The 15,982-nt window shown below is 34.6% G+C and overlaps 1 protein-coding gene across 10 annotated transcripts in view; it reads left to right on the top strand.

Annotated features, from left to right (window-relative positions):
* DPH6 (diphthamine biosynthesis 6) overlaps positions 1-15,982 on the top strand; it is a 456,227-nt gene that overhangs the window by 176,494 nt on the left and 263,751 nt on the right. The window contains exon 9 of one of the 10 annotated variants that reach the window (XM_027083824.1): positions 852-2,480. The exons of the other annotated variants lie outside the window; for them this stretch is intronic. Coding sequence (XP_026939625.1) covers positions 852-905 — 54 coding nt within the window. The 3' untranslated portion in view covers positions 906-2,480. Of the gene's footprint in view, positions 1-851; positions 2,481-15,982 lie in introns of those variants that run through there. 10 annotated transcript variants of the gene reach the window in all.

The following is a 15,982-nucleotide window of genomic DNA, read 5'->3' as shown; positions in this document are numbered from 1 at the left end:
TGAGGATAAATTGGATCTTCATTATACAAAGTTTAAGAGGAGAAGAAAAGGACAAATTAAACCTTTTCCAAAAATATACAGGGGAACAGTCGTACAAATGAAAGATGGAAAATGAAGCAAAAAGTGTGATAGTTTTATTTTAAATACATTGATTGTCAAAACACAGCAGAAGTCAATTTTAAAATGTTTTGTGGAATAGTTAAGGTCTAGATTCGACCCTGTGATTAAAAGCTCTGCTCCTTGAGGCATAAATGATTGGAAGAAGTCTGCATCTTTCGCGTTCTGTCATCAAGTGTCTTGAGGCACACCCACAGTCATATATATGATAGAGAATCTGAAGAACCAAGAGAATCAATGATTGGCAAAGGAAGGAGAAAAATGGGAACCCCAGTAATCTCTCAATCAGCAAAAATTTCTAAAAGTAGAGAATAATATTTGGAGCCATTTCTCTAGAAAAACTACAAAAGACAAGGTTGAAAAGAGGTGATTGAATTGGGCTGAAAGATGACTATTGGTGACCTTTTACCAAAAAACTGGTAAACCTCAAGAGAATGAAGCGAAACTATCCAGACATCTTTCAGACCCACTGAAAGGAGCCTCTCCTAGGTCTCTGCTACTTTTGCTGCCATGGGCACACACAAAAAAATCAAAACCACCAAATTCTGGTTTAAATACATTAGCCATTGTATGTTCATCTCTACCTAAATAGCTCAGTATTCACACTATTTTGGTATTGCTTTGTTCTTCTCTATCCATTTTCCCTCTTGCAGAAAAGAATATTACTTCTTTAAGGTGCAGTACTCACTGACACTGAATAAATATGGTGCATTTCCTTTTTTTTTTTTCCTTAGGTGTCCCCAGTACCTGACAACTGCAGAACATCTAATTACATACATAACTCTTGAAAAGCATTTTTGTTACTAAGCTGGTATTTTTATATTTTAAAAATCACATAGCATTTTCTCAATTATTATGTCCCACTTTTTTCATTACATTTTTTTATTCTTAGAAATATTTATCTTTATCAGAAGTTGATAGAACCATTGATTAATTGGTTAACACATCCAATCCATGATCTCTGTGATTGGTACCTTCTTTTTTCCCCTTTTACTTCATCTGAAATCCTCATTTCTGTAACATTTCTTTGCTTTCATCACACTGGTTTATTTTCCTCTTTCTTGTTCCTGCTTTCATCTCTGCCTATAGTATCCTGATGCAAAGGCAATTGAAAATGAGGATGAAAAGATAGTCACTGTATTTAGCTAATCAAGTTTATTCTACCGGGCATCACCATTTTTGTTTTGAATATATTAATTGTTTCAACATTATTGGACAATCAAGAAGAATACCATTAACTCTTACTGGTTGTTTTATAACTGATTAAAAAATGTAGTTTTTCGGTATTACCTATGCTGACTTCAGACTACTTTTAGAGTTTGCAGCAAAATTGAGCAGAATGTACAGAGAGTTCCCACATATGCACAGCCCCCCCAGCTGTCAACATCCCACACCGCAACAGTACATTTGTTACAATCAAGGAATTTACACGGACACATCAGTTATTACCCAAAGACCATAGTTACATGATGAGTCACCTTGGTGTTGTACGTTCTGTGGGTTTGGACAAATGCATAATGACTTGTATCTACCATTATAGTATAATACAGAATAGCTCTGCCTATTCATCCTTACTTTTCCTCTAACCCCTGGTAACCTCTGATGTGTTTACTCTTGCCATAGTTTTGCCTTTTCCACAACATCATGTAGTTGGAATCATTTAGTATGTTGCCATCTCATATTGGCTTCTTTCACTTACTAATATGCATTTGGATTCCATTGTGTCTTTTCATGGTTTAACAACTCATTTCTTTTTCTTTTTTTCTTAAGACATTTTTTTAGAGCAGTTTTCGGTTCACAGAAAAATTGGAGGGCAAGTACAGAAATTTCCCATTTACCCCCTGCACCCACATATGCATAGTCTTCCTCATTATCAACATCCCTCCCCAGAGGGGTACATTTGTTACAATTAATGAACCTACATTGCACATCGTAATCACTCAAAGTTCATAGTTTACATTACAGTTCACTCTTGGCTTTGTACATTCTATAGATTACATGTATCCATCATTATGGTATCATACAGAATATTTTCACTGCCCTAAAAATCCTCCATGCTCCACCTTTCATCACTTAACTACCTCCAACCCCTGCAACCACTGATCTTTTTATTATCTCCATAGTTTTGCCTTTTCCAGAACATCATATAGTTAGAATAATATGGTATATGCCATCTTTAGATTGGCTTCTTTGATTTAGTAATATGCATTTAAGGTTCCTGCATGTCTTTTCATAAGTTTTTAAATGCTTAATAATATTCCATTGTCTGGACATACCATAATGTATTTATCCTTTCACCTACTGAAGGACATCTTGGTTGCTTGAAGTTCTGGCAATTGTGAATAAAGCTTTTGTAAAACATCCATGTGCAAGTTTTTGTGTGGACATAAGTTTTCAACTCTATTGGGTAAATACCAAGGAGCATGATTGCTGGATTATATGGTAAGAGTATATTTAATTTTACAAGAAACCACCAAACTGTCTTCCAAAGTGGCTGTACTATTTTGCATTCCCACCAGCAGTGAATGAGAGTTCCTCTTGCTCCACATCCTTGCCAGCTTTTGGTGCTGTCAGTGTTTTGGACTTTCATCATTCTAATAGGTGTGTAATGGTATCTCATTGCTGTTTTATTTTATTTTTTTAATATTTATTTATTTATTTGGCACTCAGGATCTTTGTTGCCGCCTGCGGGATCTTTTAGTTGCAGTGCTCAGGATCTTGAGTTATAGCATGTGAGCTCTTAGTTGTGACATGTGGGATCTAGTTCCCTGACCAGGGATCAGACCCAGCCCCCTGCGTTGGGAGTGTGGAGTCTTAACCACTGGACCACCAGGGAAATCCCCTCATTGCTGTTTTAATTTGCATTTCCCTCATGACGTATGACATGGAACATCTTTTCATGTATTTATTTGCTATCTCTGTATCATATTTGGTGAGATGTCTGTTTAGATCTTTTGCCAATTTTTTATTTGAACTCTCTGTTTTTTATTATTGAGTTTTTAGCAGTTCTCTATATATTTTGGAAATAGTTCTTTATCAGCTGTGTCTTTTGCAAATATTTTCTCCGAGTCTATGACTTGTCTACCCATTCTTTTTCCAGTGTCTTTCACAGAGCAGAAGTTTTTAATTTTAATGAAGCCCAGCTTATTAATTATTTTTTTCCTGGATCATGCCTTTGGTGTTGTATCTAAAAGTCATCACCAAACCCAAGGTCATCTAGGTTTTCTCCTATTTTATCTTCTAGGATTTTTATGGCTTTGCATTTTACAATTGGGTATGTTATCCATTTTGACTTAATTTTTGTGAAGGGGTATTAGGTTTGAGTCTGCATTCATTTTTTTAATGTGTGCGTGTCTAATGGTTCTAGCACCATTTGTTGAAAAGACTATACTTTCTCCATTATATTGCCTTGCTCCTTTGTCTGTATTTGTGTGGACCTATTTCTGAGCTCTCTATTCTGTTCCATTGATTTGTTTGCCTATTCTCTTGCCAGTACCGCAAAGTCTTAATTACTGTAGCTTTATAGTATGTCTTCAAGTCAGATAATGTCAGATTCTGACTTTGTTCTTCTCCTTCAATACTGTGGTGACTATTCTAGCTAGGTCTTTTACCTTTCCATATAAATATTAGAGTCAGTTTTTTGATATCCACAAAATAACTTGCTAAGATTTTGAATGGGACCACATTCAATCTATAGATCAAGTTGGAAAGAACTGACATCTTAACAATATTGAATCCTACTATCCAAGATCATGGAATATCTATTTATTACATTCTTCTTTGATTTCTTTCATCAGAGTTTTATGTATATATGTATATGTATATGTGCTTAAGACATCCTTTTTAATGTTCATCGTTCTAAATCAGTTAAATGTTGCCTCCTTTAGGACTTTTTTTTTTCTTTTTAATATCAGGCTTTGAGACGACATTCTTAGGGTGAATCAGGAAAGAAATAAGAGTTCCTTTCCCAGAAATTTTATTACATCTCCATGGATTGGGTAAAGCATTGGCCAAGTCACCAGCTTTACTCCAGAGCCCACGCAGGTAGTAGAGAAGGGGATTCTATAGAGGGAAAACAAAGTATAATTAACAAAAGAAAGATGAATAAATGCTAGAGGGCAAAAATGATAGATACTCTTTCACATGTTTTATCAAATTCACATTGTTATCTTAAACTCATATTAACAAATTAATTAACACTCTACCCCAAATAATAGTGAGACCTCAAATGTATACTTTGAATACCACTCTGAAAATCCGTCCGTATCTGTTCCCTAAATTCCTTTAGTTTCTACTCACTTTATAACACATTTGCAATCTAGCTTGACCTCAATTACTTTGATGTTGGTCTTTTCTGTCTTCATAATTGTTAATCATTTTTCCTGATAATATTGACTAACATCTCCTCAGAATTTTTTCCTATAATGTGTATATGTCATTGTACTATTCTGACTTTCCTTCCAGTCTCTCAAGATTTCTTATCTTCTTCAATAGCTTCTTTGCTTCTTACCTTCAATATATATATATATATATATATATATATATATATGCCTCAAGTTCTTTTTATGGCTCCATTTTATTCTTTGTCAGTATTTTCTCTGACAAAGACTGTGTCTTCTCCCACAAGTTTACTTTTAACCTCTATGCAGATAATTCTCAAGCACTGTCTTTCTGGACTTTCTACTACTATCTTTTTTTTCCCCTTAACTCTACATCCTTATTTCTGACTGCCTGCCGGACATGACTGCCAATAAATATCAAGCTCATTATGTACAAACTTTGAAATCATTTTCCCCTCCAAGTGCACCTTTTCCTTGTTTGTTGTTATTTAACACAACTCTTTTCCCCCTAGTAACTCAGGCACAGAAAAAAACAAATCATCTCTTCTTTACCGTGGACATTCAATTGGTTATCTAATCCTTTATAAGTTAGTTTTAATGTCTTGTACACCAGCGGCCCCCAACCTTTTTGGCACCAAGGGCCATTTTCGTGGAAGACAATTTTTCCACAGTTGGGAGTGTGGGTGATGGTTCAGGCAGTAATGTGAGTGATGGGAAGCAGTGGGGAGAGGCAGATGAAGCTTCACTCACTCGCACACTGCTCACCTCCTACTGTGTGGCCCAGTTCCTAACAGGCCACGGACTGGTGCTGGTCCATGGCCCAGGGGTTGGGGACCCCTATTGTACACTATTCCATCTCCGTGCCCATCTCTCTAGTTAAAGTTGTATCTTGCCCAAACTCTTGGACAAGATAGAACTTCTTTAAGTGGACTCCTTGCTTTTATTCTCCCCATATTCTACTTCATTGCCATATTAGATTTTTCTTTCTAGGTTTTGTTTCTATGCACAAAAATCCATAATGGCACTACATGGTTTTCTCAATAAGTAAGATGTTTAGCTATGACATGTTGCCATAACATCCTTTTTCAGTCTTTCTCCCAGGATTCCCCCACGTGTACCTTTGCTCTTGTAATACAGAACCATTGGAAAAGTCCCTTACCATGCCTTCTGCTTCTTTCCTTCCTTGCCTTTGCTTATTCTATCTGTCTTTTTTAACTGTTTACATCCTGTCCATGATGTATGACTGAATTCAAATACTCTTATACATTTAGCCACACCAGATGAACTGCCCTAATACTTTGTTCCTCTCTTGTGACCATTAATTTAAGCAGCTTATGTTATAGATGTTTAAGGACTTATTATTTCTACTAGACTGTAAATTTCTTAAGGACTCTTCTTTTTTCATCTTCACACCCCCTACAACAGCAACTAGTTCTGCAATAAGAATTTTTTAATTTAACTGATTGTTATTTTCATACTTCATTTTTTTTCTTACAAAATTTTATAGACGTGCTTCCATTTCATGTTGCATACCATTTAATGAAAGTCACGTTCTTGTTTATTTTTCTTTTAATCTGTTAGAGAAAAATGCTCCAAGCAAACTGGAGCATAAAATACAGCCTTTAGAGAGGTTGTTAGTGTAAAATTTATCACTAAGATTTGCACTTTATATATAATGACCCTTAAACTTTTCTATTGAATAATTAACCTATTTAAATGTTACCTTTAAGTTAAAATATTTATTTATGTGAGTGTAAAAATTATATCAACTAAACATGGGATCCCAAACAAAATAACTGAATAATGAAAAGCTCCAGGTTAAAAATGGGGAAATATATTAAAATTTCTTTTGGGGGCTCTGACTTTATTGCTTATGGCAAACTTGATGCTAAAATGAACCATACATACATCACTACTCTGACAGGCTTGAGAAAATGAAAAATACAAAGCTTTACATAAATCAGCCAACAGATCATATTAAAATGCATAATCTTTAACAGAAGAATAAAGACTTTTAACAGTTCAGAAACTCTTCCTTCCTTATGTAGTTGTTTTAGATTTTTCAAACAGCTTTATGAGAAATAATATTTCAAATTAATTATTGGCAAAGCCATTGCATTCATTAAGAGACAAGGTTCATGGAAATTTAGCTCCAATTTTACTAACGTACCCTAGTATCACTTAGTACTTAATTTTGTTTTTTGTTGAAATAACCCATGGGACAATTATATATTTTATATAATTATAAAAGCTCATATTCGTACTAGTTGTAACTTTTAAAGACATCATAATTTCCTGGACCATTCTTGGTCTTTCATTTTATTTTGCTTTTTTTCAGAAACCTCATCAAATATCTTGAAAAAATTTATAACATTAAATCATCTCTCTGCTTTTATTTTTCTCTTCAATCCAACAGATATCTGTGAGCACCTACTCTATTTAAAAAACTGTTAGGCCTACATGGAATTGACTATAATTATGGACAGAATACAGCATAATTCTAATTCTGATTTTAAATTGAAGTTATTATGAGTAATCATTATTCCCAGCATTATGATTACAATAACAGTTCACTAGCCTGGCTAATCTGAACTGAAGTTATGGCCATGATATATTGTTGATTCAAGGTGAAAAGTAATGTGTGGGATATGAACTTGTTTTTCTAAAATATAGTGGTGGAGACAAGGAGCTTATATATTTAATTATATTTGATTAAGGATAGTAAGATGTAAGCACATAATAACCAGACTGATCATATTGGTTTCTTTGGGGAAAGGGAGCATGAAGGGGAAAAACAGAGAGAAGCTTAATTCTTTATATATCTGTAATTGTGACTTCTTACAATGAGCATATATTTTTAAATTTTAAAATATTTGATTAAGAAAATGAGGCAAATGAGTTCATCAGTGCTAAATGAGTATTTAAATGTTATTCTACAGTGTTTTAGTAGTCTCGGTAGAAAGAGATGCACTAGAGCCCTTTAAAACTTTCCATATAACTTAAGTGAAAACAGTACCCACGATGTGGGTTGAAATCTAGTTGATCCTATAGTAAAGTCTAAGCAGTGAGTCTTGGGGCGATAAATAAATAAATAAAGACTAAAAGTATTTGGATGGTTGGCCTTTTGATTATGTTGTGCATGGGAGTTTACTCTCACAGCTCATAGATGCATGTATAAATTTGAAGATCCCTGCCATGGAGATATGCTGCCACAGTCTCTATACCACCTCAAAAATATTTCCTTACAGAGGGACGAAAGAAGGAGAAAGATAAAGGATGACTTTTATTCGTGAACATTTGGTTCAGCACAAATTTCCTACCACACCCCACCCTTTCCCCATCTTTTGCCCTCAAGCTAAAGAGCAGAAAACTGATCTGGTAGGAGGGAGCAAGGCATTCAGCAGGTTTTAAAACCTTATTCTATAAACCTTATTGATATAACTTGGGATTCAGGTAGATTTTGGCCTTAGGTACTGCTGTGCCATTGCTGCCATAAATGATCATTGGAGCAGATTAATAAATCAAGCGTCAGATTCACCCAAGTTTAGAGAGCTACTTAACTCATTTCTGTCCCTAATGCATAGATTTCAGTAGTACCAACCATTTATCAGTGTGTCAGTAAGTCATGAATCAAACTGGGCAGTAGAAGAGATTTTGAACCCAAATCTTGATAGATTTAATCAGTTTGGGGCAGGATCATAAAAATAACCAATCAGTTGATTTCCTTCTCTTCCTTCAAATTCTAATTGACTGACTTTTTTTCTTTAATATTTACTTAGTTGTTGTGTTCTCCTGTGTAGCTTTTTGTTCTTGGTGTTGTTTTAAAAAATAAAGTTTCTGATTGGTGTTTTCATAAAGTTTCACTTTGATGATTTCTCATAAAAGAGGTGTGGCATACCACTTATTCATTTAATATATTTATTTGGTGCTTACATTTATATGCCTGACACTGTTCATTCAGTGGGGATACAATAGCGAATTGAACAACCAAAAATCATTTCCTTCGTGGAGCTTTTATCCTATGGAATGAGACAGATAAACAAATCAAATATATAAAATAGAGGGGATGGGGGAAGTTGCCTCATTGCCCACAGAAATGAAGATTGTAGTTTATGGAATAAACATGATCTGAGAATCTTAGGCTGCTCTGGTGACAGGTTTAAACCCAGATTTAGGGTAGCAAGACTGGTTCTTTTGGTCATACCAGAGAGTGGTGGTGAGCTGTGAGTGGTTGGATTTGGGGAGGGAAAGGCTAAGAGTCTTGCCAGAAGCCTGTAGATACATCCAAAGAGTGATTCAGTGAATTAGAAGTCAAAAGAAAATATTCAGAATGAAGCATGGAGAGAAATAAAGAAAAATACACATTAGAGGTTGAGAAATAAAAATAGTGGAAAGGTCTAAAATGTAAAGTGTCAGAGAGGAGAGGTATAATAGGTAAAGTGCACAAATTGAGAAGATAATGGTTCAGAACTTTCCAAAATTAATTAAACACACTAAGGTACAGATTCAAGAAGTCTTATGAACCGCAGATGGAATAAAGAGAGATTCATATTTAGGTGTGTGATAATAAAATTGCTGGAAACAAAAATCAAAGAAAAAAATTGAAAATAATCAAAATGCATTTTTTAAAAGGCTACATTCAAAGAAGCAACTATTAGAATGAAACCTAACTTTTAAACAGAAAAAAAGGGAATCCAAAACAATGGAGTCATATTCTTGGTAGTGCTAAATGAAAATAACCATCATCCTAGAATCTGTAGCCAGCAAAAAATATCCTTCAAAAATTAAAGTGAAGGTACTTTCAGGATGATGGATATGCATTTGCCAGAACTCATTGGTAGAGCACTTATGGTTCATCCATTTCACTGTAATTTTTATCTTTAAGATATAAATATTTTAACTCTAGTTAAAAACATTTATGTTAAAACATTAACATACTTTATTATGCTTTGGTGTGTCTGCTAGTAATAATTTTTCTAAGTTTTTGTTTAAAATTTCTTAACTTTATTTTTATTTTACTCCAACATTTTATTAAGGAAAATTGTAAACATACAGAAAAGTCTAAAGGAAGAAGAAATAAAGACCTTCCCAGTTAAAGAAAAACTGATAGAGTTCTAGACTTGCCTTTCTTATGAGTATTGCTAAAGGGAGTTCTTCAAGTTGAAAAAAAAAAAAAAGACACTAGACAGCAACACTAAAGCATTTGAAAATGTAAAGCTCTCAAATAAAACGTAAATATATAGATGTATACAGAGTTTTATAATATTGTAATGGTGGTGTGTAAATTATTTCTAATTCTGGCATAGAATATTATAAGTAAAATCATGAAAAGTAACTATAACTATAAAACTATGTTAGAGGATACAGAATATACAAAGATATAAGTTGTGACATCAATAACATAAGGTAAGAGAGAGGAAGTATAAAGGAGTAGAGTTTTATATGTGATTAATGTTAAGTTGTTATCAGTTTAAAGTAGATTGTTATAGATGTTTGATGCAGTCCCCATAGTAACCACAAAGAAAATTACAGAGAATGCACAAAAGAAATAGAGAAAGGAATCAAAGTGTGTCACTACAAAAAAAAAAAAAAAAATCAAAACACAAAAGACAACTGCAAAAGAGGAAAGGGTGACAAAATAACTGGAAGACTAGAAGACATAAACAATTAACAAGATGACAATAGTGAATCCTCTCTACCACTAACTGCCTTAAATATAAATAGATTAAACTCCAAATCAAATGACATTGGGGAGGGTGGAGATCAAGATGGTGGAGTAGGAGGATGTGGAGCTCACCATCTACAAAACACCAAAAATTACATCTACATGTGGAACAATTCTCATGGAAAACCAAATGACATAGAGTGGTTAAATGTATTGAAAACAACAACAACAACAATATGCCCTTTATAAGAGATAACACTTTAAATCTAAGGTTATCCATAGGCTGAATGTGCAAGGATGAAACAAGGTATTCAATGAAAATGATAACTAAAAGGGAGCAGGAGTGGCCATACTTATATCAGATAAATAGATTTTTAAGTCAAAAACTGTCAAAAGAGACAAAGAAGAACATTTTATAATGATAAAACAGCAGCTCACCAGGACGTTATAACAACTATAAATATATATACACCTAACAGCAGAGCACCCAAATATGTGAAGCAAACAGTGACAGAATTGAAATGAGAAATAGACAGTAACACAATGATGGTAGAGATTTCAGTCTCTCACTTTCAATAATGTAGAAATCAACCAGATTAAAGGTCTTGACCTATACTGTAGGAAACAGAGGACTTGACCTATACCGTAGACTAATTGGACCTAATAGACATTAAAATAACACTCCACCCAACAACAATAAATTATACATTCTTCTCAAACATACAAGGAACATTCTCCAGGATAGATCACTTGTTAGGCCACAAAACACTTCTTAACAAATTTAAGAAGATTGAAATCATACCAAATATCTTTTCCAACCAGAATGGTATGAAACTTGAGATCAATAACAAAACTGGAAAATTCACAAATATGTTGAAATTAAACAATACACTCTTGAACAACCCATGGGTTAAAACATACACACACACACACACACACACACACACACACTCAAGAGAAATTAGAAAATATCTTGCGACAAATGAGAGTGAAAACAGAACGTACCAAAAATTGTGAAATGCAACAAAAGCAGTACCAAGAGGGAAATGTATAGTGGTAAACACATACATTAAAAACAAAGACAGGGTGATGTTAGCATCATGGCCGGGTGAGACACCCCCTTTGTTGCTCCCCTTTAATCTGCAACCAGTAAAACATCCACAAGTCAGCAAAGGTGGTTCTGCCTAACACACCAGAACACTGCAGAATTTTCACACATCTGTACATTTAAAGGTGGGTGGACTCCAGCACATGGGGGAGGCAAAACCAAGGGAACAGCAGAGGCAATGCCTCTTATCCTGGATCCTCAGCCACTATAGCTGAACCTGCAGCCCTAGCGAACCCAGTAGCAACAGAGGAGTAGCACACACAACTCTGTCCTCCTGGCCACAGCAGTACTTGTGGCCACAGGTAATTGGGCAAAAGTGGTTCAGGGCCTGTGACCCCATCTCTCCAGCCGATACAACCATGACTTAGGCCTTCCTGCTCCCCACCTTCAACAGTGGCAGCCACAAACTCAGAAACTCAAGACACAGCAGAGGCACTGACAACCCCAGCAACCCCCATCTAACCCCCTCCCTCTGCAGCAGTGGAGTCTGTGACTCAGGAGATCCCCAACACAGGAGTAGCACCTGCCACCCCAGTGCCACAGATGCTGGCTCCAACAACAAGCAGTAACAAAGGGCACTAAGCTACACCGCTGAATGACGGAGGCAGTGGAGGGTGGAGAGTGACATCTCTAAAGCGCAACCAGAGGCGGCCCAAGTAAGGAAGACCAAAACTTGTGCTATAGCACTGCCTACCGAGGAAAGAAAGACCTGTAATATCCAACCTGTTGAATCCGTTATTGGAAAAAAAAGCAAAAAAAGCTTTATTTAAAGAAGAAAAGTATTCACTACTTAAAATGAGTAACAAATCATCAAGCATCATAAAGCATCACAGTAACACTGTATCACAAAAAGAAAATGACACTTCTCCAGAAACCAAAAGTAAAGTCATGGAATATTACAAGCTAACTGATAGAGAATGCAAAATAGCTGTCATGAAGAAACTCAACAAGCTATAAGAAAACTCAGAAAGGCAGTTCCATGAGTTTAGGAGTAAAATTAATGAACAGAAGAAATAGTTTACCGAAGAGATTGAAAGTCTAAAAAAGAACCAAAACGAAAGTCTGGAGCTGGAAAACTCAATAAACAAGATGAAGAATGCATTAGAAAGCATTAGAAGTAGAGCAGGCCATGCAAGTGAGAATTAGTGAGCTCAGTGGCAGAACTACAGAAATGATACAAGTAGAAGAGGAAAGACAATTAAGATCTTTTAAAAAGTGAGGAAGTTCTACAAAAGCTATCTGAGTCTTCTAGGTAGGGCACCATAAGGTCATAGGCATCCCAGAAGGAGAAGAGAGTTTTTGTTGTTGCTGTTTTTTAATAACTGAGAAATTCCCAAACCTGGAAAAGGAACTGGATATAAAAGTCCATGAAACTAAGAAAATACCTAGCTACCTCAACACAAAAAGACATTCTCTAAGATACAGTATATTAAAATTGTCAGAAGTCAATGAGAAAGAATTTTAAAGGCAGCCAGGGGAAAAAAGATGGTAACTTAAAAAGGAACCCTTGTAAGGTTAGCACATATGTCAGCAGAAACTCTACAGGCCAGGAGGGAGTGGAATGACATTCTCAAAATACTGAAAAATAAAAATTGGTCCACCAGGAATCCTCTATCTTGCAGTTTTAATTCAGATATGAAGAAGAAATAGTCTTTCTCAGACAAATAAAAGCTGAGGAAGTTCATCAACACTAGATCTGCCTTACAAGAAATGTTGGAAGAAGCTCTTCTACCAGAAACAAAAAGGCAAAAGTACACAAAACTTTGAGTAAAGTGATAGAGTCAGAAAATTGCGACTCTGTATCAGAATAAGTTTTTAAACACTTTAATATAGCATAAAGGTTGAAGGGGGAAGCAAGCAGTAAAAATAACTATAGCTACTTAAATTTGGTAATAAATTCACAACATAAAAAGGGGTAATTTGAGACAAAAAAAGCATAAGAACACTAAGATATATAAAGCAATTACTAACAGACCTAAAGGGAGAAATTGACATCACAATAATAGTATGGGATGTTAACACCCCACATACATCAATGGATAGATCATCCAGAAAGAAAGTCAACAAGGAAACAATGGCCTTAAATGAAACATTAGGCTGGATAGATTTGATAGATTTGTACAGAACATTGGATCCAAATGCAGCAAAATACACATTCCTAAGTGCACATGGAACATTCTCAAGAATAGACCATATGTTCGACATAAAACAAGTCTCAATACATTAAAGGCTGAAGTCATATCAAGCATCTTTTTTGGTCACAATGATATGAAACTGAAATCAACCACAAGAAGAGAGCTGGAATAATCACAACTATATGAAGACTAAACAATATACTACTGAACAACTATTGGGTCAATGAAGAAATCAAAGGAGAATTTTTTTTAAAAATCTGAAGACAAATGAAAATAAAAATACAACATGCTGCTTACATGGTGTGCAGCAATAACAGTTGTAAGAGGGAAGTTTCTAGCAATACAAGCCTACCTCAAGAAACAAGAAAAATCTCAAATAAAACAATCTAATCTTACATCTAAAGGAAATAGAAAAAGAAGAACAAATGAAGCCCAAATTCAGTAGAAGGAAGGAAATAATAAAGATTAGAGTGGAAATAAATGAAATAGAGACTAAAAAGACAATAGAAAAGAGCAATGAAACTGAGCTTGTTCTTTGAAAAAATAAAAATAATTGACAACCTTTAGCTAGACTCACTAAGAAAAAAAGACAGGCGTCTCTGATAAATAAAATCAGAAAGGGGGGAAATAGCAATGGATACTCAGAAATACAAAGTAATAAAAGAGAATATTATGAACAGCTATATGTCAACAAATTGGACAACATAAAAGAAATGGACAAATTCTTGGAATCATATAACCTTCCAAGACTAAATCATGAAGAAATAGAAAATCTGAATAGTCTGATCACTAGTAAAGAGATTGAAATAGTAATCAAAAACCCCTCAGAAAACAAAAGTACAAGACCAGATAGCTTTACAGGTAAATTCTACCAAACATTCAAAGATGTAATACCTATCCTTCTCAAACTCTTCCATAAAGTTGAATAGGAGGGAATGCTTTCTAACACATCTTAAAAGACCAGCATTACTTTGATACCAAAACTAGGCAAGCACAACACAAAAAAAGAAAATTATAAGCCAATATCTCTGCTGAACATAGATGCAAAAACCCTCAACTAGCAAACTGAATACACCAATACATTAAAAGGGTCATACACCATGAACAAGTGTGATTTATCCGAGGAATGCAAGGATTTTTCAATATCCACAAGTCAATCAATGTGATATACTACATTAACAAATTGAAGAATAAAAACCATATGATCACCTCAATAGGCGCAGAAAAAGTATTTGACAAGATTCAACATCAATTTATATAAAAACTCTCAAGAAAATGGGCATAGAAGGACCCTACCTCAACATAATAAAGGCCATCTATGACAAATCCACAGCTAACATCATACTTAATGATGCAAAACTGCAAGCTGTCCCTCTAAGACCAAGAATAAAACAAGGATGCCCACTCTCACCACTCTTATTCAACATAGTATTGGAAGTCTTAGCTAGAGCAATTAGATGGGAAAAAGAAATGAAAGTCATCTAAATTGAAAAGGAAGAAGCAAAACTGTCACTATTTGTGGATAGTATGATCTTTATATATAGAAAATTCTATACCAAACAACTATTAGAAATAGTAACAGATACAGTAAAGCTGCAGGATACAAATTAACGTGCAAAGTCCATTGTTTCTATATGCTAACAGTGAGCTAGCAGAAAGAGAAGTTATGAAAATCTCATTTAGAATTGCAACAAAAAGAATAAAGTACATAGGAATAAATTTAATCAGGGAGGTGAAAGACCTGCACACTGCAAACTGTAAGACATTGTTGAAAGAAACTGAAGAAGACATAAAGAAATGGAACAATATTCCATGTTCATGGTGTGGAAGAATTAACTTCTTAAAATGTCTATATTACTTAAAATGGTATACAGATTCAGTGCAATCCCTATCAAAATCCCAAGGACATTTTTCACAAAAACAGAACAAAAAATTCTAAAATTTGAATGGAACCACAAAAGACTCTGAATAGCCAAAGCAATACTGAGAAAAAAGAACAAAGCTGAAGGTATCACATGCCCTGTCTTCAAACTATATTACAAAGTTGTAGTAATCAAAACAGCATGGGACTGGCAGAAAAAAACAGATATATAGATCAGTGGAACAGAATTGAGAACGCAGAAATAAAATCCACATGTATATGGACAATTAATTTATGACAAAGAAGCAAAGAACAATGTAGAAAGGATAGTCTTTTTAATAAATGGTGTTGGGAAAATTGGACAGCCACATGCAAAAAATGAAAATAGAATATTATCTCACACCATACACAAAAATCAACTCAAAATGTGTTAAAAACTTGAAGGTAAGACCTGAAAACATAAAACTCGAAGTAAACACAGGCATTGTGCTTTTTTACATCAGTCTGAAAAATATTTTTCTGGATATATCTCCTCAGGCAAGGAAAACAAAAGCAAAAATAAACAAATGGGACTGCAAATTAAAAAGCTCCTGCATGGTAAAGGAAACATTTAACAAAACAAAAGGACAACCTACTGAATGGGAGAAGATGTTTGCAAATCATATATCTGATAAGCCATTAGTATCCAAAAATATATAAAGAACTCATACAGATCTCAACAACAACAACAAAACAATCCAATCAAAAAATGGGCAG

This window comes from Aethalodelphis obliquidens, unplaced genomic scaffold (genome assembly GCF_003676395.1).
Source record: "Aethalodelphis obliquidens isolate GAN/ISIS:26980383/991018 unplaced genomic scaffold, ASM367639v1 scaffold51, whole genome shotgun sequence".
Taxonomy (NCBI): domain Eukaryota; kingdom Metazoa; phylum Chordata; class Mammalia; order Artiodactyla; family Delphinidae; genus Aethalodelphis; species Aethalodelphis obliquidens.
Note: the sequence above shows the minus strand (reverse complement) of the source record. Positions and strands in the feature narration are given on the sequence as shown.